The sequence below is a fragment of the Anabrus simplex genome, chromosome 1 (assembly GCF_040414725.1).
Source record: "Anabrus simplex isolate iqAnaSimp1 chromosome 1, ASM4041472v1, whole genome shotgun sequence".
Taxonomy (NCBI): Eukaryota; Metazoa; Arthropoda; class Insecta; order Orthoptera; family Tettigoniidae; genus Anabrus; species Anabrus simplex.
This window is the reverse complement of record NC_090265.1, coordinates 620,780,129-620,804,499: the sequence shown is the minus strand read 5'-3', so window position 1 is coordinate 620,804,499 and position 24,371 is coordinate 620,780,129. Positions and strand designations below refer to the sequence as shown.

Here is a 24,371-nt window from a genome sequence, read left to right as displayed (position 1 = left end):
GAAAATTGTTGCTTTTGTAAAACCAAGCTTGTACTTGTACGTGATTATTAACACCTCCAGTTTAGAGTGGAATCCGAACTATACAAACGCGAACTGTCATTTCCAAAATCCCACATGCATTGGGTGAGATTCGAATCGTGGCCGCCTTGGTGAGAAAGCAGTGACAATGCAACTCGGATATCACGCCACTGCTGCGACTATGTTATGCAGAATATGAAATGAAACTATTTTGAATTTCATCAGTTTTCTTGATTACATGTCGATTATCAATTTAATGTTTTTAAAAAAATCTGAATATGTCATGTCTGGCCACTAATTACCTCCTACTACCTAGTAATTAAAAGTAAAGCAATCCTAATACTTTAGCAATCGTAATAGTTGGAGGTGAGGTGCCTACCACACCTCCCCCCACCTTCCTCCTCTCGCGGAGATGCTAAGGCTGAAGATGTACCGGGCCAATCCCAGCGAACCTGCAGCATTTTATAAAGAGGCTGGCACGTCGGTCGCGCGTAGCCAGTGGTGATCACACCTCACGAGACGAGTATTGTACTAGATAGTCTTCCCACTTCTCTCTCCTTCTCACAGTTGGTGCTTGTGCTTAGTATGGAACGGTGAGGCGTGCAGAGGAGACGAAGAGACAAGTTGCGGAAGATCGCACACCATGTGGTCCCGTCGCACCACATTGTGTTTGGTAAGTAAAGTTACTTTTAACAATATTTCTTTATATTTTGCTAGAATGGACTTCTATTAAAAGTTTGCATGTGTTATTGTTTAGTATTTTAAAATATTATTTCAGGGTTGGCTGCTAAATCATAGAATTTACACAACAATTCTTTTTTTTTTTTTACTGAGGGTGAGAAATTTGTGAGCAAAATAAAATTTTTGGCTTTAACAATGCTGATGTTCTGAAAAATATATTTCATGTTTAATGATTCACTATACTTCTAAATTCATAGAATATACATTTTAAATTTTCAAATAAACATAACAGTGGGAATATTACAGCAACGTGCAATTCTAATATAAATTGCATTTAAATATCAAATTTAAATTTAAATTTTAAGTTAAATTTAAACATTTGTTATCTTATCACCTTTTATTCATCTATGTATATTTTTTTCCTTTCCAAAGTAAATGAGCATTAAACAATACGTTTTAAAATTTTTTAAAGCAGAGAATTGAATTCAAAGTCAAATTAGTGAACGCATTTTTAAAACACTATTGATGTTCTGTTATCTATAATTCGTGTTTAATTCTTCAGTATCATTCTAAACTAAAATAAATTAAGCTTAAAATGTTCGAATAAACACAACTTTAAAATACTGAAGCAATATCCAACTGTAAAGTCAATTATATTTCAATTTTGACTGATCTCTTCTGAAATTTGGAAACTTCTAAAAGTATATCCTTTTATTACTCTATTGACCAATAAAAGTATATCCTTTTATTAGTCTATTGACCAACAATACCTAATATTTTCTTTAGGAAAGTACAGCGAAATTAAATAATAAATTTAAATCATAATATAACATTTTTAAATACAGAAGCGAATCGAGTTGTAAGATTGTGAAGTAATTATTTATTTTATCTTTAATATTATTAATGTTATAAAAGTGTATTCCATATGTAATTTTTCATTATCATTCCAAATTTTAAAAATCCAAAATTCAAATTTTCTAAATATCAAAAAATTGGAGTAATTAAAGCGATGTCAAATTTCGTTATAAATTATAATTCAATTCCAAGGTATATTTTAAATTTAAAATTGATATAAATTTGCTATCTGCTTTTATCAATTAAACAACAATAAACATTTTTCTTAAGTAAATGAGCATGGAATTTTTACAGGGTATGTTAGATTAGTGCTTTCCATCGCCATTCCTTGAAGTTTTGAATCCATTAACCGAGTGTACATTGTATTTTTAAACAGTCAGAGATAATGCGAATGCTCACAAATAATTATTCTACTTCTAGTTTGTTAATTTTTATATTTTGAATATTTTACAGTTCTCCAATTTTTAGTGATTGTTCTGTATGTTACTGTTCTAAGTAAATTTTAATTGAATATTTCCTTCCCTTCTTGTTTTACTGAAACTTAATTTGTGCTTATTATACTTTTTTGAACGCCCTTGCACTGAAGTTTCATCGTAATCCAGTTTTCAGCGAACATTTGGAGTCGGGAAGGACTAGGTGATTAGATGACCAGAAGTTGCGAAAATAATGTTCAATAGGAACTGTATAACTAGGAATGTATTTGTAGTATAGTGATAACTGGTAACTATTCACATTACAGAAGTTGTAGGAACGTTTGGTTTCTACTGTGGAGGAATAAATACACTTTTTTTGTGGTTCCCTAATCACGTAACCACTGTGGTTTAATCTCAGATATGACAAAGAAGAATGTGCATTTGACGGCAAACATTCTATAGATCAATATCCATGGAAAGTGAAATATAATTTCTTCCGAAGAATTTAGCACAGAAGTCACTAATTTCCAAAAAGTTAAATAAAGTACGCACCTTCAGCAAAATAAAAATGGCACGATACCATAATACAATCCCAAGGAATACTACTTCTCCTCAAATGATGATATATTTTCCAATACGTATATTTCGCAATTGGCATGTGAAAGTTCGACTGTACGTAAAAGACTCACTGAAATATTAAGCTAATGCTATAATGGATTCAAATCACCGTAATCGTATGCACGACTTAATTTTACTCACGGTTATAATGTTCGGCTCCTTCTAAAAATAGTCGGCGTCGTGGTCTCTGGTTGTCAGGGCTCCGAATTCAATGTCCGGCTGGCCCGAGGGATTTTAATCTTAAAAGTAAAATACCATGTTACATATCAGCAACACAATCAAAGGAAGGTCCCAAATATCTTAACTGTAGCTATAACATTCGCAGAAATATTTTTTTAATTTATTTATTTATTTATTTATTTATTTATTTATTTATTTATTTATTTATTTATTTATTTATTTATAGATATTCAGTAGTGAATATTCAACACACAAGAATGAGTAGATGTATAAAATTGAAGGCAAGGAATAAATTGTCTTTCTTTCTATTCTCTTTATAAATTTAACACACTTCTACCGCACAGTCATGGTAATACTTTTATCCCATAAGATTTACCTAGTTTTCTTCGTATGATGTTAGAAATAATTTAACATTTTTGATACAAGTATATGACCATTCTGCAACTGAGATTTTGCCGTTTCAATATCGAGCGATATAGTAGTTCAACCTACGTTAATAGTTGTAGAGGAGTAAAGACTATACTCTTCCACTATATTCATTCATGGTCATTTGTAAATGGAGGATTAAAGATCACCCTCTATTATTTACATTTATTAGATACCGAATAAAACACAAAAGAAAGACTTGGAATTAAACCCACTTTCTTCAATTGAACGGGCTTAGTAGCCAAGGCGGTAAAGATGAGCGCAGTTCACCAGAAAAGTTTCCCATTAGGAAGCTGAAAGATTAAGAGGCGAGGTTCTACTTCTAGAGAGGTCACCTTCACCAAGAAAACGAGTACCATGTTAATACCTGGGGTCAAAGGCTGCTGGGCACACAATCCGACCGTCTACCCCGAGTTACGAATACTGTAGTGCAAGCCTTCACCTCCTACTCCTCCGTGAGCCTTCATTGCCTGTACGGAGGTTTTGCTTCTTCATGGTGACTTTCTACTGCCCTCTCACATCGCGCTTAAAGAGGCATCACATTAGTATACCCGAATATAAGCCTACTTTGATGTATGAGTAAAAAACTTGTCTCATCAACTGAAGTGTTCGGACGTGTTTACAGTGAAGGTACGATTTACTTAATGTGATTAAAATACTAAAGGCCAGTAAAATGTTATCCCATCCTCTTCAACACTTACGCTTCTATGATGCAACACGCCGCCTTAACGCGGTGCGAATAGCCGTAGACGGAGGAAAAGGACAACTTTCACTTGAAGATGCTGTGGTATCCGACCTTCATCAGCTGCATGCATTTTGTTGGTTTACAACTCGACCGAGAAGGAGAAAATAGAATGCTATTAACAAAGAATAGAATGAAGCAATGAAAGATAATGTAGTTAAGGAAATTCGTTACTAAGGCCAGAAACTCAATTATCGTTTCACTGGAAGTACTTCTGTAGATCTGAACATTGTTTAAGTTACTAATTTTTATGAGTGCTTATGACCAACATTTCAACTTGCGAAGTATTTTTCCAAGCTACAAATGCGAATTGCTTTCCTCATTATTTTCTATACTGAAGGTCACTGTTTTCAATTATGAGAGCTCTAACAACGAATTGATGATACCCAAATCATGGTAGAAAAAACAACATTTTACTACAAACTCCAGCTCAGTAGTAATTAATTCACTGTTTAATTAACCATAAACAATGAGTATATTTTTCTTGATCGACCGAGTAATGTATTTGGTTGGGATAACATTTTATGTTCAAGATTATTGGTTCGAATACCGCCACACTAAGTCGACCCTTAAGAGTGTTTACATGCGAGGGGCCACTGTTACTGCATATTTACTGCACATAAAATATCTCCTTTCTAGGAAAAATGTACCGCTAATGCGTCGTATCTTAGGTCAGTTAATTTCTGAAGAGGCGTTTAATACAAATTATTATTATTATTATTATTATTATTATTATTATTATTATTATTATTATTATTATTATTATTATTATTATTATTATTATTAGGATTAAAAGTAGAATTATAACTGCGAGTACAGCAGGCTTTCATGCAAGTATTTCTCTACGAAACCAAACTTATCGAACCCTAGTCTCAAGATCAATATCATATGCAATCGAATCATGAAAATCGAGTTTACCCGTGATAAGGGCTAGTAGTGGCCGTCCAAAATGAATAATCGATTTATCTGAAGTTGAAAATCTATCTCTACGGCTGTATGCAATGCATAGGAAGGTAACGAGGCTAAATCAGGGTGGAAAAATCCAAATATTCAATACCTTTTCGGCTGCTACATAACCTATAAGAAGTCCATGACTTATCGTTCACCAGTTCCAATCAACTGTAGGCATATTTCCCAATACACGTTTTCAGGCAACTGTCCGAAGCCATTCATCATAATATTACAGTTACAAACACAATATTTCAGTTTCTAAAGGAACTCAAAATATTAGGCAATATGCACACGAACAGTAAGTTCATGACACTGAAGGTCACGATGACCTTGCACAGCAGTACACAGAAAATATATATTCGTTATATTAATCATTCACGCGAGCACAATGCCACAACATACAGTTTGAGTTATACCATCGACGAACATGCTTAATATTATTTAAGTCCATCTTCATTTATAATTTACAATACATTCCCTTCGGTTTCCAATTATTTTACGTTGTGAGTCCAGCGATGAATTTTTTAAAACCACGAATATAGCTACCTGACAGACGAAATAATCTTGCAGTGCTAGGTCTATGTGAACACTTAGGGGGGGGGGAAACCCCAGTGGCACTATAGCCCTTGAAGGGCCTTGGACCAGCAGCGACCGCTGCTCAGCCCGTAGGCCTGCAGATTACGAGGTATCGTGTGGTCAGCACGACGAATCCTCTCGGCCGTTATTTTTGGCTTTCTAGACCAGGGCCGCTACCTCACCGTCAGATAGCTTCTCAATTCTAATCACGTAGGCTGAGTGGACCTCGAACCAGCCTTCAGGTCCAGGTAAAAATCCCTAACCTGGCCGGGAATCGAACTCGGGGCTTCCGGGTAAGAGGCAGGCACGCTGCCCCTACACCACGGGACCGGCATTTAGGGGAGAAACCTTTAAGAAATATGATTTTAGCAAGTTTTACTTTGACCTTGATAATTTTCGATCGACAACTCCCTTATTTACGTACACAAAATCACAATAATATGCAAACTACATTTTAGGTATGTTAGTGTTTATCCGGAAATCCACGTGATGTTAAATATGTAACCTTGCTATTTATCATAGAAACCTCATTAGCTACACAACACGGTCTAACGGAACAGCCCAGACAGCTCACGACTTGAATTTGATGGCCCTGCGAGCATGAAATAGTACCCTATTACACGCAGACTTTCCGGACTTAACGGGTTACAATGTGCCAACATAAATGCCATATCTGAGGTTTTATATACCATTCAAGGTCGGGTGAACACCCGCCGTATTGAAAAGGCATCTTGCTTCGTAGTGCGAACTGTAAATATACATCGACTGGGAGAGATGTTTGAAACCAAAGCGAAAGACGACGTTCATTCCAATTATAATTCATTTCTAACATACTGTTTTTTATTATATCTTGCCTTCCACTTATTGTTCCTCTGCTCTTTATTATTATTATAATATTTGCTTTTTTACATCATGGTCAAGTTATTTTAGTTCATCGAAAAGCGCATCACAGCAAAAGTATTTTCTGTTGATTAGGAAATGATGAGTGAAATCATACTCATAAATTTACTTCATTTTTAGAAAATAATTCACAAGACATTGTGTCTTTGAGCGGGTGATATAAAGGATTATAATGGCATATATGATGCCAATATTACTGGGTTCAGTTAATACTCGATCATTGAGATCTCCGAACATTAATCTCTTATTCACTTGCTTTGATCAGAACGGTTTATTTATTACACTTTATCTGCAGTAACATTTAGAAATAAATGTGACTCACTTAGTTTGCGGTGGCATAATGTATTGCTTAATCGAAATCAATTGAATTACTTTTGTCACATTTCGGGTAAGTAAGAATCTTGCTACTCAAAATCTCAGTTGCAAATTTGAAGACATTTCACAACATTTCGAGCATCATTCTAGACATTTTTCTTCTATTTGGAAGTTACGTCATACCCTCTACTCATTTTACATTTCTGCACCTAATAATGTTCAAACATATCTGACATAATCAACCGTTCTGTATATTTTTCAATATTTGCTTGCAGTGTAAACTGCTTCACCATAAACAATGAAATGCTTTCCCGTAGTAAACACTATTTGATGACTGTTAATTTTAAAAAGTTGTCAGTGTGGTACAACTAAAAGGAACTGTAAATCTTTATTTTTCAAATAGGGATGAATATTGATAAGACCGTAAACTTATAACAACAAGACAATCGGAGTTCTATAACCGAGAGTAGGTAATTAAGTTCCATTTTTCTAACTTTCTGACTACTTATTCATTTACTTATTTAGTTGTTTCCATATGCGAGTTTAAAACCCCAAGTGAAATTTACAGGGATGAACTATCGTTTGACATTTCACGGCACATTTATCAATCATAAGTTAGTAAATTGTTATTTCAATGAGACCCATTGAACAACATATTACTGCCTAAGACCCGTGTATTTCAAGCAACAAACAATTCCACGCAACCGTACGTTAGGCTATTGTGATGTCACTGAAAGAAAGAGAATCATTTACCTCCCGCTCATTCTGTGGTTGAGCTGGAGAGTTCATCCTTGACGCAGTGGCAGATGATTCTTCGACTTCTGATATTGCGCAAGTATGGCTGTTTCGTCACAGGTCAGCTCCTACCTAACAGGATGATCTAATTAATAGACATGATTCTACGACAGAGAACGTATGGATGGCTTAAAGGTGATATAACGGATCGTGATATGCAAAATATCCTTCAAAACTACTTAATCAGACCTATACTCTAGTCTAGAATGGAAAAATATTTTATTTACAAAAATTAAAGAGTTTTAATGAAAATATCATGCGTAGAATACTTACATGAAGACCTGTATTTATAATATTTTACTCTCCAGCTTTACTCGCTCTTGTTTAGAGGAACTTTCACTAAGCCAATCGCATGTACTGACCACCAAGCTCGGTTGTTAGTGAATTATTAATATTACACATCTCTTTACAGTATGCTCACAAGTATTACTCTTATTACTATTTTGTTCTAACATACAATTGTTACTTGCCCTAACAACGTTTACAGGTACAAAATGATAAACGAAAGATGCAGTATGTAGTTATATTTAACAATGGTTCATGGTAACTATTACCACGTAAAAGTAGGGTCTGCCTGGCCTAGGCGGTAAAGGCGTGCTCGGTTCGCCCGGAAGGACGTGGGTTCGAATCCCCGTCAGGAAGTCGTAAAATTTAAGAAACGAAATTTCCACTTCCGGAGGTGCATATGGCCCTGAGGTTCACTCATCCTGCACCAAAATGAGTACCAGGTTAATTCCTGGGGGCAAAGGCGGCCGGGCGTAGAGCTAACCACTCTACCCATCCCGTGCCGAGGTCAACAATGGTGGAAGCCTTTACCTTCCACTCCTCCAAGGGCCTTCATGGCCTGTACGGAGGTGTCTTTATTATGGCCACGTAAAAGTAGACTCTGGCGCTATACGACTATTAATAGCACTGTCCGCGTGCCGCAACTGACCAAGTAGGTCCTTATAAAGCAACATTAATAAATCAAAACATATTTAAAAATCAAATGATTGACTTAATTGAACTTGAAATTCTGGTTTATCTTTCCTGGACGTTCATACACCTTTTACAGTAACTAACGTACTCCGAATGTTAAGCGGACTTCACTACATGTAGAATTAAGCCCAATTCTACGGCCGGATACCCTTTCCGACTCCAACGCTATGTGGTGGAATGTCACTATTGTTTGTTTCTGTGTTGTAAGACATTGCTATGTCGTACGTAAATACATGTGTTTTAAGACAAACATAAATACCCAGTCATCGAACCAGAGGAATTTATCAGCGGCTGCTAAAATAACCGGCCTTACCGGGAATCGAAAGCAGGACTCTCTGAAGTGAAGGTCGCTACGCTTAACATTCAGTCAAAGACTTGCTCACTGAACAATTATATACGTTCATTTAAATTAATAAAAGTGAAATGTTGAAAATTTATTATGGAGACTTCAATGACTGGATATAACACGAACACTCAATTGTGCTCGGTAGGCCTAAGCCAACGACTAAGCCTTGCTGAAACTCATTATTAGATTAGGTTAGGTTATGTATAGTTTTATTATCCGTGGTGAAGTTAGGGGTCCTGATACTCCCCTACACTATAAAGTATTATTGCATTTTTGTGGTTAAGTGAAGTTTTAAAATGACACCACGTACATGGTGCATTCGATGTTTCTGAGAAGACATCAAGAGAAAAAAGACTCCACACTCTACCTTTAGTTGTGCAGTCTTCAATAATGGAAATTATATCATTATATCTATAACAAAGTAACTTCTTATACGTGATTAATCGGTAGCGCGTTAAGATGTTTCCTATTAGACTCATGACTGAGGAAGCAAAAATAACAAAATTAAGATGATTTCCAACCTCCTCAACAATGACGGCGTCTATGAATGTCGTTGAAAATGCAGATGAAATTCAGTATAGTCGGTAATTAAAAGGAAGTGATCGGATACAGAATATCAAAGAGATTAGCCTGGCAAAAGTATATAGAAACACCGTTAAGGTACGACGTCAGGGCTTTGAGTTACTACTCTTAAATTATTGAGGGCTTTAGGAAGAACAAATTTCGATATTGTAGAATTAATTTTCTTCCCTCTAGATATGCTCTGAGAGACAGATTCTGGTTTTTGATATGTTATAAAAATCAGAGCTTTGAAGCGAGCAAGAGCACAATAAGCGAAGTTTCGTTAAATATGCGAGAATAACACATGACGGAAGTGAATATGACAGTGAAAATCGAAACGGTGTATAGCTAGGAACACTCCCAATTTTGGGCTCAAAATTCATTTACTAGTCTTTTCTCTCAAATATTTCGTTGTGTTAGAAGAATACGTACTCACTTTATTAATTTATAATAACAATTTGAATTTTTAAAGTATGCCGCTTTTCCTATCACTTTCAATATTCTGCCTTAAAACTGGCATTTTTCTTGCTTCCGTTATTTACAAGTTTGCCGGGATTGTCAAAATTCAGAACATTTTATGAAATGGAAACAGTATAATTTGCAATTAAGAAATGTTAAAATGAAATCTACATCATCTGTACAGCTACAGAGATATGCAATTTTCCATGAGATGTGGAACATCTGAAACACAAGAAACAAAATAAACAATCTGAACTAGAAAATGTCGGACTTATGAAAGAGAGTATAAAAAAGGAGAACAGTAAAGATCTTCTAAAAGTGTCAAAAACATTAGTATTTAATCATATAAATGATGACGAGAAATAGAGTCCAATCCTTTTAGAGCAATTCTGGAAACTTTCTGAATGGCGGAGTTAAAAATTACAAGTCGCTTACATATGTTCACAAATAAGGAAGCCCCGAGCTCCTTTTGATCAATCACTTCGATTGACATTGCAACTACATCTTTACGTCAACAGGGATAGTTCCTACTTGTTTTCTTCTCGTCTCCGCATCCGTGTTCTTTCTTCAGTACCATCACTCCGACCTTGTAAAGGCCTTGGGACTCGGGATCAATACCATGCTAAAAGTACAGTTGTATGCTCTAAGCGATGATGTCATAAACATATTCTTCTTCGCAATAGGTCTCATGATTTAACCATTACTCATCGCTGTCATGTATTTTGCAGGGTTAAGTAAAATAGCACTGTGGATAATTCCTTAAAGAATTTGTACGGATATATACAAGAGAGTAAAAATAATATTGGAGTAAATCTACTTACGGATCTTTTAACTCCAAAAGTAAGTGTTTTACTTGTTCTTCACTTACATTTCTCTACTTCTCAATATAAATCGAAAGTTTCAAAATTATTCCATTACTACCACAACAAATCATACTTGTTATCCTTAAGAAGTGATTACGTGAGATTAGAAAGAAATGTTTCCTGGGTTACAGAGAAATAATACTGACCAAGAGAGGAAGATAGTGCCAGTCCCGTAGTGTAGGGGTAGCGTGCATGCGTCTTACGAGAGGAGTCGGTTCGTCCAAGGATTTTAACTCTCGACTAGAGGACGAAAACGGTTAATTCTGACTCGTGAGATCCACTGAAGAACTGTCTGACATCAAAATATATAGTAATCTTGTAAGAGATATTCAGATACGTCAATTCAAATATCAATTCTTTCATATAGAGTTGGATAATTAAAGTCCATTACCTGTAAATCCTTACAGTAGTAGTAGAATACTTCTGTCGTAAGTAGCACGAGAATTTAAAACGCCGTTGCATTTAAAAAATATTACTTTGCAGTCATCATATTTGGATTATTATTATTTTCAGAAACGATTAAAACAGGACGAAATTGAATACCTTCTTTGAGAACTCTCGTTCGATCTGTATTGTCCTTGTGAACAAAATTAGAAAGAAAATTCCGATGTAGACAATAATCATGTTTTAAAAACCTGTAAACAATTTCCTTCGAACCGAGAAGATATTTTAAGTATCTGTTCATTTTCAAACACTAAGGATCTCACTTATTTTATATCATACTCGATGATCCATACGGTCATTTACCATACAGCTGTAAAGATTCTTTATCAGCATCCGGAAAGATTATCTGAAATGACGTCGGATATAAGGTTACACATTTAAGGTCAAGTGGACGGAACTACAGCTTTACACGTTAATATGCATACATAATTACACAATACACTTTCGCGGTATTAAAGCATACAAAGCATACATCGAAGAACAACATCCGTGCTATCCTAAAATTACAAAACTATGAGCGTGATGCTCAATTTATGCGTTAATATTCGGTAGCTGACTGATAAAATTTGCTGAATACAGTACATTATATCATGGTTACTTGGCCAAATATTATGTATTGCACATCCCACCATAATAACAACTGAATGACATTCTCAGATATGCCCAACGCACGGGGAAATGCGAATAAAAAATATATTCCAACAAAATTTACTTTAATACGGAAACATGAAATCAGACTAACTGAAAATTAAGAAATTCTTATTACAGTATTAAATATATAATGGCCAATGGAAGATATCAGGATTCATACTCTTCGTTTTCCGTGTACTGATTAAATACAGTATATGAAGAAATTATTGAACTCTTATTGTTTAATGTCTTTCAGGTTCCTATCTCACATAGAATAACTCCATTCCTGGTACTACATTTTGATTATTCAGTTATCACTTTAAAATGGGAGAAATGATTTAGAAATGATAACGAAAGGAGTGTTATCATATTTAATTCAAATGAGTGAGAATAACTATAGGTCATGATTCGTGGTACAAATGTTACGTGCAAATGAGTCTTCGACCTTAAATTCGAATACAGTAGGAAATAGTGAGGAATACTCAGTTCACTTAAGAACGGAATTAACTGTGTAATCGTCACAGAATACACACAAAGAATCTTTCTTTCACGCATTGTGAATATGTATTAAAATTATACCACTGACTTCATTTTGCTTGACGTGTTTTCCATTCCTTTACTCGTAGTCACAATTTTTCAAATGTGGCTTATGAAAGATCCCAGCATATACCGTCCCATCTTATGGATTGTTGCCAGTCCGTTAATAATCTTATGGAAAAAACTTCATGCATTAAAAAATAAATACGGGAGAAGAATTTATATCGTAGGAGTATCCACCGACATTTTTCTTAAGTTGAGCCACCCCGCAGGACTTCTTAATCACCGTATAATTGATTGCTGACCGATATTTGACTGTCAGTGAGGTACTTAGCCTGCGCACTGCTGTTTTGTAGAGCAGTGTAGTGTAACAAAGTAATTAGCGATAAGTTGTCCGGGAAAACAATTAGCAGCGGTAACGTTGTGGTCGGCGGTTCACCCAGTAGTTTGTGAGTGGGTCTGGAGTCAAGAGTTTCGGCTGGAGAATCATTATCAATTTACATAGAGATGGGTTCGTTTTATAAATCCAACAGCATGATTTTAGAAAGCTACTATTTATCTCCTGAAACAGGCCAGTGACTTAAAAAACAATTAATATTAATTTCTGGTACATATGTAGGAATAATGATTTATTTATCGTATGGCTTTCAGTGCCGGGAGTATCCGAAGACATGTTCAGCTCGCCTGGTGCAGGTTGACCCGTAAGTCTAGCTGTGAGATGATAATGACGATGATGATAATGAGGCAGGGAGAGGGCGAAACTCGGTGTTGGCACGTAGTCAGCTCCTTTCAAAAGCACCAAGGGGTCTGCTCAAGGCCTAACGTCGCCATCCGACAGTCGAATCACCAGCAAGAGCGTCTATGCCCTCACTCCTTGTGAACACTGCGGAGAGGTTTGGAATTGAAGCCAGGCTTTTTGGTGCGCAGTCTAGGACAATAAAAATAATAATTAAACTTGATTCTGTAACATATAACATATGCAGATGACTGTATAAAATAAAATCAAGGATTATTACATCCATCTGTATGCACAAAACTAAATTTTTATTTTTAAATTTTATGGGATTGAGTCGCGATCGTGTACTGATGTGAACATGAAATGCTACCCTTTTCTTCGTATTCTCCTTCTTTCTCTTGCCTCAATCCTGAGGTTCATGATCTTTGTGGATATTTCTTTGTATCCGTTTCCATCCTTCGCAGTCTTCTGCCAAACGGGTTACCTGTATGGGGCATGCCTTGGTGACTCGTTTTATACAATCTGTCCAGCGTATAAGATCCAGTCCAAGTTACCTCTTCCCAAGCACATTTCTTTAAATTATTTGCTTTTCAAGGCTCCCTTCACTGCGTTGCATCACGTGACGAATGAATTGGAGAATTCTTTGCTGCCAGGCTGATGATAACCAGATATTGCTTTTCTCCTTTACGATGGACTCATTGGTACGAAGTCCTGACCAAGGTATGCGAAGCATCCTTCTCCAGCACCACATCTCAAATGAGTTGATCCCATTCATATCTGCAGCTCGCAAGGTCCGCGTATCACCACCATAGAGGAAGACAGAGAAAACCAGAGCATTAACTAGTCTCATCCTTAGCTTAACTGAAATGGAGCGATCTTTCCAAATATGAGATAGATGTATGAATGTACCTGTAACAATTTACGCCGAGGATTAATCATAGACATTCACTCGCTGAAGAGTATAATGGTGTCTCCCACTGCATCAAAGTTACCGATTAAGGAGTCTTAGATGGATGTAAAAACCCATTTTAAAACAGCACTTTTGCAGCAAAGTTAGCAGATCAAAACTGATAAAGTCTCTGGTTCACAGTTCTCTTATTTCCTCGTTCTTTCCAGCCTAGAGTAAGTACCACAAGTCTTGAAATAGATGGCATCACGAGAAACGATTTCACTTAAGACAGCCACTGTAATTTCAAGATTTGAATCAGAGATTTCCGAGAAAACGTTTCTCTCTATTATCATATAGTGGACTAAATCACCCGTCAATGAAAAAGGAGAATTTGACATCAATGAATATGTATTTCCAAGCGGATTGGACAAAGAAAAAGTCACCTCCGTACAGGCCATGAAGGCCCTTGGAGGAGTAGAAGGTAAACGATTCCACTATTGTTAACCGCGGCACGTGATGGGGTAGAGTGGTTAGCTCCACTCCCGGCCGCATTTGCCCCCAGGAATTAACCTGGTACTCATTTTTGGTGTAGGCTGAGTGAACCTCAGGGCCATATGCACCTCCGGAAGTGCAAATCTCGTTTCTTAAATTTTACGACTTCCTGACGGGGATTCGGACCCACGTCCTGCCGGGCGAACCGAGCACGCCTTTACCGCCTCGGCCAAGCAGCCCCTTCCAAGCGGATACAATATTCATTAAAACTGAATACCCTGCATATTAAATAGATTATCATCATCATCGTCATCTGTTTACCCTCCAGGTTCGGCTTTTCCCTCGGACTCAGCGAGGGATCCCACCTCTACCGCCTCAAGGACAGTGTCCTGGAGCTTCAGACTCTTGGTCGGGGATACAACTGGGGAGAATGACCACTACCTCGCCCAGGCGGCCTCACCTGCTATGCTGAACAGGGGCCTTGTGGAGGGATGGGAAGATTGGAAGGAATAGGCAAGGAAGAGGGAAGGAAGCGGCCGTGGCCTTAAGTTAGGTACCATCCCGGCATTCGCCTGGAGGAGAAGTGGGAAACCATGGAAAACCACTTCCAGGATGGCTGAGGTGGAAATCGAACCCACCTCTACTCAGTTGACCTCCCGAGGCGGAGTGGACCCCGTTCCAGCCCTCGTACCACTTGTCAAATTTCGTGGCAGAGCCGGAAATCGAACCCGGACCTCCGGGGGTGGCAGCTAATCACACTAACCACTACACCACAGAGGCGGACATTAAATAGATTATACGGATTTAAATCAACAGTGATTTTCTCTGTGTCTTTATAGGTGAAGTTGATGTCAATGGTGATTATCCATCCATCTATCTACATAGCCTATCCCTGAAGTGTATACCTTATCATCAAAGTTACTTCGGTTTGTTAATAACTGTATTTTCAGTCAATTATAATAGTGACAATATAACAACGCTGATAATAACAGGGTTAATAATAAGAACAGTCAATAAACTGTCTTAGCTTGGAAACATTGGCTTATTATGATCGTATTCAATTTATTGTCCCCTTAAGATGTTATTATTTGATGAGCAGCTCGTCTAGAAACTTCGAAATTCAAACTCAATAAGCACATGTTACAACAAGGAAGTACCTGACAGTATCAACGGAACAAGCCCCACAAATAATTCATATGAGAACACAATAGAAGTAGAACAATGGCAATCGAGATTTAAGACTTGTAAGGCACGCAGAGAATAAATATGACCAATCTAAATCCAACAGAAAGTGAAATCAGAGAAAGTAATCGGCAATCGCATGTCCAGACTGCCGTGAATCACCAGTACAGTCGTGGTGCAAATTGCATCAAGTGTGTCATTATCTGGGTTAGCAAAAGACAGAGAGAAGTAAGAACTCCTGTATATTCTTTAAAGTTACCTGTAGGCGTAAAGTAGGATAAACAGGAATAGGGTCTTGGGCCCCGCTACATTTGTCAGCAGGAATTAATCGAATATTTATTTCTGTAGTAGCTGACTGAACACTAAGGCCATATGCATCTCCCGGTATGGAATTGTCGTTCCTAAATTGTTTTACTTTCAGACAGACAATGGAGCCCACGTTTTTATCCACGAAGATAACTTCTGCTTTATAACCTTGACTAGACTACTTGCTCATCATATTCCTTACGAAGATATAACTATATTTAAGTATTCAAAAACAATTTTTTCTATCCAAGTTTAGTTCTTTTTCAATAATTAAAGTTTAAAAATCTGAATCTCCTCAGCGTCTTAACATTGGATGTCATCATCAAAGGAATTATTTCTCCGCTGTTTCTACATTTAATGTCAAGGATATGACTAACTTAAATTGGAATGTCACTGAGAAAGATGATAAATCTATGCCCGAGGTGGATTTACTCATAATAATGGAAAGTATGCCTTATTGGGGAGCGCAAAAGAGTGGTCAACGATGGTAATTAGGAAATAGCATTATTCAAGCATATGTGAAGAAATGAGAAGGGAAACTGGTGTAACCATCCGGATGAATACTGTGACATAGAGTAACTCAATGTCAATTTATTCACTTTCCTTAATACACGTTAGTCCAATTTGATCATAAATTTGTATAATTTTATAATATAATTATATAGAAATTATTTTAGACTACATACTGTATATGACGGACTGCTTGGTTCGTATGGTAGAACTGAAGATGGCGAGTTCGATACCCGCTCCAGTAATATATAAAAGTGCTCTCTGATTTACCAAGATGTAAACGAGCTCCTGCGGTACATGATTTCTGGTACATCGGCGCCTCCGCAAACCGTAAAATGTAGTAAGTGGGAAGTAAAAGGATGATAATGACGATTATTATTATTATTATTATTATTATTATTATTACATAACATCTTCCCTGGCTCAGGTGGCAGCATGCCAGTTTCTCACCGCTGGGTTTCGTGGTTCAAATCCCGGTCACTCCATGTGAAATTTGTGCTGAAGAAAGCGGAGGTGGGACAGATTTTCCTTCGGCTACTCCGGTTTTCCCTTTTTCATTCAGGCAACACTCTCTATTAGCACTTCGTTTTACGTGTCAGTCATTAAACATTGCCCAGAGGAGTGCAATGGGCTTCGGAAACCGGCACATTTCCTATCCTCGCCGCTAGATGGAGGCTGACCCGGTCGAATGACTGGAAACAAACTGTGTATTTTTATTATTATTACATATGTCTGTGTGGAAATGTCTGTCTTTACTATGGTCGTCTGACGAGAAGTCGCGTGGATGAGGGATAAGCGGTGCGAGGGGTAAGCATTGCTGCCGCGCATGCGCTTATCACAAGTCTCAATACCTGACAATAAACATTTGTTCCATCCGCGATGAGACTTGGGAATTGAGGTGCTGTCGTGTAGTTTCAAAGTGGCAGTGCAATTGTGCCTTAGTTACACATTTACTGTATGCACTGCATAATGGACAGTTCGATAATGAATATGCACTGATCCAGAGAGCTCGCATTGTCTGAGACGACTGATATTTGTAGCTAAGAGTGTAGTATCTGTTACTCACGCCACAACCACAAGTTGCCACGACTTCTCGTCAGACACAGATAGTACAATTCCGTAGGAAGTGAAATTTATGATCAAATAGTAACCCTTTCCATGATACATCTCATTAAGGACTTTGGCCTGCTAAGACGACTGCTACCGTGCCAGATATCCAGCTAGTATCGGAGTGGTATATGGTCAGCGTGACAGCTTTCTTCAGTCGTACTGTTTGGCTTCCATGACAGGGGCGGCTGCCCCTCATATCACATATCTCCTGCCCTAGAGACGTTGTGATTCCATTCCAACCCTCAGCACAGAACTAAAATTCTCGAACGAGTCAGGAATAGAACTTGAGGCCTCCTAACACCGCAAGGCTGGCGTCAACGAAATGGAAAGTAGTGAATGATTGCGAGTACAGGGAACCGTTGAAGCTGAGAGTGGATCTTCTTCTAACTGGTTTTTTGTTTGTCTTCGCACTCACGAAGGCTTGGCTTAGCTGGTACATTAGTGATGTAAACGGGTTTTGAGTAGCCTGACCTTCCCTCGGGCGAGTGACACACTTCTATTAAGAGTAGACCAGTACAGTACCAGGTGCGATATCTTCTTCTTCACGAGCCTAATGTTCTTAATGTGGCCCCAGACCACAAAGTAGTGCCCACTTTAATTTGGAGAAAGAGTTGTATGAAGTCAAGGCCAAATATCACAAGGTAATATTCATAACAGAGGCTTCTCCAACTCACGAACAAGACGATGCAGAAATATTACTGACTCTTTGTTTGACCTTTAAGTCACAATTACGTCAGGATAAAAATGACCGATTTCGCCTGAACTATAAAGTGCACTCTAATTTCTTTGTGAGCTTGATAGCTGAGTTTTCGTCACTGTCTTCTGACAAAGTCGGCTGAGGTTCGAATCCAGGTTAATGAGTGTAGAATTTTTGAAGTGAAATTTCACATCTTCGTGATTTAAATTTCAATTAATATCTACGAAGTCGTATCCATATTCACGATATCAACAGTCACGTAAAACTACAATATTACTTACCTTGTCTTTGTCGCAATTGTCATGTTTATATAGAGTCGGAACTTCCTTCAATTCCTCTGTCTTCCTATCTTGAGCTTCCTCCTTTGGGAAATGTCAGTCTCCACCACCATCACATTAAGTACAGTAAGATCACGTAATCTCCGCTACAGGTTCATAAAGTGGGACTTGAGCTATTTTGGTATTGGTTCCACCGCATACAAACAATACAAACTACGAAATCTCAATCTCGATACGTACCTACATTTCACCTGATGCAAAGTTCCCGCCATCAATATGAGGTCTCTATAGAGACTTCGAGAAATCACAAACAAAACTGAATCAATAATTTTTAATGTTATTTGCTTTACGTCCCACTAACTACTTTTACGGTTTTTGGGAATGCCGAGGTGCCGGAAATTGGTCCCGCAGGAGTTATTTTACGTACCAGTAAAGTTACCGACACGAGGCTGAGCATCTTCAAATACCACTGGACTGAGTCAGGCAAAACTGAATTTTTCAACTGCGGATTGATCCTCTATTTTGATTATAACCAACCAAATATCTGTCTTCTTATCCTTCGATACTTTTTCTGAAATTTCAAACGCACGCACTACGCAAAAATTCGCAGCAACCACACGGAAATGTAGTAATCCACATAAAAGTTCCATGACTAAAATACTGGCCCAGTGGGTAAAATGATAGAGAAAAAATAACCCGGTATATTTTTATAAAGAAGGCTTCTTATGAAAGCAAAATGCCGAAGAACAAGTACGATGTTATAATGCGTGTTCAAGGCAGGAATAATTTAAAAATAATTCGTCATTATTTTTCCTTATGTAACCAATAATTTTAGTCACACTTGCAAATTAAAATTACAATTTCTCAGCCAGTCCTAGATCTCGAAAGTGAGAACAGAATCTTGAGTTTTCCAATGTCGCGGAGCTGACAATGGCGGAGGTGGTGTACGGCCCTTCTTTTGTTAATCTTTTCCCTTTCATATTCTCAGATAATTTGTCCTTCCGCCTCAGCGTAGGCCTTCCTCTCCTCATCTTTCCCACGTACTGTCCGTCCCGTTTCTCTACGTAGCTTACGTTCCTGAATATTCCTGCTCATGGGTACAACCTTTACCGTATTTCTGACGTTGTCATTTCCGATGTTGTTTTTTCCTTTCTATTTGTTTCACGTTGCACTGACACAGACCGGTCTTATGGCGACGATGGGATATGAAAGACGATGACCCATATAAATGATTTCAAAACATTACATTTATATTAATACAGGATTATGTTAAGTGTGATTTAAATTACAATTCCGGGAATATAGAGACACGAATAGATGATTATGGCCTAACATTATATAACGTCCCTTCTTTTACTATGCCAGCACCGCTGTCTTAGGAGTAGCGAACATGTGTCTTACTCGGAGGTGCCAGGTTCGATTCCCGGCCAGGACAAGGATTTTTACCTGGATCTGATGGTGATTCGAGGTCCACTCAGCATACGTGGAAGCGGGCGACTTGGCCGTGCGGTTAGGCGTGCGCGGCTGTGAGCTTGCATCCTGGAGATAGAGGGGTTCGAATCCCACAGTCGGCAGCCCTGAAGATAGTTTTCCGTGGTTTCCCATGTTCACACCAGGCAAATGCTGGGGATGTGCCTTAATTAAGGACACGGCTGCTTCCTTCCAATTCCTAGGTCTTTCCTATCCCATCGTCGCCATAAGACCTATCTGTGTCGGTGTGACGTAAAGCCACTAGCAAAAAAAAAAAAAAAAAAACATACGTGGGAACAACTTAGGAGCTATCTGACAGTGCGATAGCAGCCCCTGTCTAGAAATCCAAGAATAATGGCCGAGAACATTCGTCGCGCTGAACACATGTCACATCGTAACTTGCGGGCTTTAGCGCTGAGCAGCGGTTGCTTGGTAGACCAAGGCCCATCTGATTGTACTTACTTCCTTGGGTTATCCTATGGATTTATGAGGCGCACAGTTTTCGGGTTTTTGTCCTGCTGGAGTTCTTAAATGCGCCGGAAGTCAACGATACGAGGTTTAAACGGCCTCAAATGACTCAGACCTCAACCGGAATCAAACCCACTCGCTATCTTGGGAATAGAAGGACGACTGCGCCATCCAGGTCGGCGAACACAGACATAAGTTTCTGTTTTATTGATATTATGTAGAATGGGATGCATTTTATATCTGACTCTCCCAGTTGTAAGTATAGAAAGTTGTAGGTTGATACACTAGGGTTTCTCCTTGAGCTTCCAAACAGGATGGTAGTTTGCTGACGAATGACTTGTTCAGGAGCCAGGCCGTGCCATGGCTTTTAGCCAACGCTCTCGACGTTGAAGCGGCCTAGGAATCACGTAGCTGAAGGCGAAAACTCTTGAGACATACCGAGCAGTCGGGAACTTCCTGAAGCGGATTGCTTTTGTGGGGGAGGTGACAGCTGTATACTATGGTGATTAACCTTGGATTGTACAATTGTTGGTTCGATACTGAATGGCAAGTAATATAAAGTATTTGTCATGAATACCACCAATGTTTCCTAACATGTAACAGAAGTGAGCCAATTATCATCGTCATTGGTTGCTCACCTTGGGGACCGTGGTTCGAATTCATTTAGAATTTTTGAAATGGAAACGTGTGTCCCTGTGGTTTGGATTCCACGTACAACTGGAGGTCCCAAAACTATTATCACGATTTCAACAATCATGTGATAGTGCGATGTTGCATTTTCTGATAAACAACTAAGAAATTAAGCAACATGCTCTATTTCCATGTGGGACGAGGTCAAGAAAGAACTCCCTTTCTTCAACGTTATCCTCGCTCTTTTATGTAGGGGAGCGCAGCAACCAGGACGAATAATTACGACATATCCAGGTTTTTAAAGACCCAATGCCCTTCCCTTTTTGCGATGTGGTAATCCTAATGAAGACATAACCTAAATTCGCCGGGATTGGAAGCCGAGACGCTACGATTGGCCATTATTACACCTCTAAGCAAGGTTAAAGAAGTATATAAAATATTCTCAAAATATATAGGATAAGGAGGTCCGTAGAAAGATGTACAAATATTTTCGAGCCTTGGAAACAAGGAGGAGTTGAAGGGATGCACTGGGAAAATTCTGATTTGTGTCCGGTTAAGCTAAGTTACAAGCAATAGAATTCAGTAAGTTAGTAACAGAAGTAATACGCACTAGTTATTAACTTTTGTAAACTAGATTCGATATATATTTCGTACCTTAAGGAGTGATATTGAAATAGTCTCTTACAAAGACGGCCATAGTTCGAATCCTGGCCGAAGCATGTGAGCATTTTTCAATAGTGAAAAATCAAGTGCTTGTTGTTCAAAATTCATGTAAAACAGAAGGTCCTGCGGATATGTTCACGACATCAACCAACAGCTTGATTTTCTCGAAAGTATTTCATATTATTTTAATATCATATTTCATATAATTTAGAAACATTTCTGCAAGTTCCTTTACGTCACACCGACACAGATGGTTTTCCGTGGTTTCCCTATTTTCACACCAGGCAAATGCTGGGGCTGTACCTTAATTAAGGCCACGGCCGCTTCCTTCCAACTACTAGACCCTTCCTATCTCATCGTCGCCATAAGACCTATCTGTGTCGGTGCGACGTAAAGCCACTATCAAATTTAAAAAAAGAACTCTTGTGGAACGAAATTCCGACGCCCTAACATATTTGAAAATCGAAAAAAATAAATTATTTTAAATCAATAGCATTAATATTACTTAAAAAAGTGAATCAATGGACCATGTTAACTTCGTCCCTGAATGCTCAACCGCGTATGATTTTATTTATCTAAGATCAACATTTATATTATTGGAAGTGTGTATTATAGCGTCATCTTATTTAACAGAAAACTCGGGCTAAATTTTATTAGACTGTTATACTCTTTTACTCGAGAAATCTCACTGTAATTCCATGATACAAAGCAAGATTCGAGTCTAATGTAAGGTTGTCACAAAGAACAAGATGCTATTTGCTTTACGTCGCACCGACACAGATATGTCTTATGGCGACGATGGGATGGGGAAGGCCTAGGAATTGGAAGGAAGCGGCCGTGGCCTTAATTAAGGTACAGCTCCGGCATTTGTCTGGTGTGAAAATGGGACATCACGGAAAACCATCTTCAGGACTGCCGACAGTGGGGTTCGAACCCACTATCTCCTGATTACTGGATACTGGCCGCACTTAAGCGACTGCAGCTATCGAGCTCGGTAAGAACAAGATGATACTGGATTAAGTAGAAATAAATAAGTCGATATTAGAATGCAAATTTCTTAGTGTGATCGTTGCAGGATAACATAACCCGGTGATTTCAGTAAACGGACAGGTGTGTAAATCAAGGGAACCTACTCATCGAGAATGGTGATGATGTAACAGCTCTGTAACCAGTTTTATTTGCAAACATGTAGACGTCCAACAGAATATGAGCAGGGACTGCGTGTAGTAGGTGTCAGAACACGTTTAAAATAAAGAAGATCTCACGTCTAGATCATGAGTTCGACCTCCGGGAACAGCAAGTGAAAGTCGCATTTCTTTTCGTGAGGATCATTCATGTAATACCAGCCTTATTTCTTCTCAAACTGTCCACAATTCTGGCACTCAACCAGCAGTCCGTGGAAAAAAGAGAAACTATAGTTTCTAAATTAAACAGACATTAATCTTAAAACATCAGCAGCAAAAACGGAACAACTGTAGAAACTACTTACTTATTTTCTTCCGTCCTTTCTTTCTTAATAATAATAATAATAATAATAATAATAATAATAATAATAATAATAATAATAATAATGTTATTGGCTTTACGTCTCATTAAATACTTTTACGGCTTTTCGGAGACGCCGAAGTGCCAGAATTTAGTCCCGCATGAGTTCATTTTCGTGCCAGTAAATCTACTGACACGATGCTGAAGTATTTGAGCACCTTCAAATACCACCGGACTGAGCCAGGATCGTACCTGCCAAGTTGGGGTCAGAAGGCCGCCACCTCAATCATCTGAGGCACTCAGCCCGAATTAATTAATTTATTAGTTTATTTTTATATCGAATATTTGTTCTTCAAAGTGCTTCATCTGAAAACCATCCACGCCATCAAACTAAATCTATACAGGAAATTTTGTAAGTTAATGATTCATTTCAGGGACTTAAAAAAATTCAGACACTATCCCTATGTCTGTAGAAACTGTCTCAAACGAATATGTGTTTCCTGGAAGTTTGATATTACGCAATACCGTAAACAATAATTCATGTAGTGACTGATAAAGGTCCCTCACGGCTTCAATTAAGTGTAAATATCGGCATTTATCTGACCTAGGAATGAATTTGGCGTGATAAAATTATGTTCAATTTAGCCAATTTCAGTGCCAGATTCACAGGAAGGTTAATATAGAGAGTATGTTATGTAAACTGGTATCGCTAATTTTTAAGGCATCTTGTATTTGAATACCAAAGCTGAAAATGGGTATACAGTTAAAATGCTAGACTAATTTTGGATTCGAACCGGAGAACTATTTCCTAATCCTGCTCATTTCCACATATTTCCAGAGGTGATTCATATAGCCTACAGTTCTAAGCTAAATAAGATACATTCTTCCAAGTTATTTCTGTGGTCACTGGAGCCCCTCAGGCTCATTTTGGTTTTGGCTGGGAGTTTGAGACCGCATACCCTTCGTGACACCACGTGATTCTCGATATGAAGATCTCAACCCCGAATTGGCTGGGGTTCGAACTTCAATCTTCCGGGTGGGAAACCAGCAGCTAAGCCACTGGGCTAATAATGCCCTCTAAGCTAAATAGGATACTATAATTAAAATGCTAATGAAAACATTGTAAACCGTTGGAAACCGCTAAGTTTGAAGGCTATGATTTTTATA

General features: G+C 38.1%; 1 protein-coding gene across 2 annotated transcripts in view; it reads left to right on the top strand.

Annotated features, from left to right (window-relative positions):
• Window positions 1-524: 524 nt before the first annotated feature.
• The window catches only part of LOC136857207 (uncharacterized), a 116,784-nt gene continuing 92,937 nt past the window's right edge, over window positions 525-24,371 (top strand). For both annotated transcript variants that reach the window (XM_068225093.1, XM_067135669.2), the window contains exon 1: window positions 525-691. In XM_068225093.1, the coding sequence (XP_068081194.1) occupies window positions 662-691 (30 nt within the window). In that variant the 5' untranslated portion in view covers window positions 525-661. The remainder of the gene's footprint in view (window positions 692-24,371) is intronic.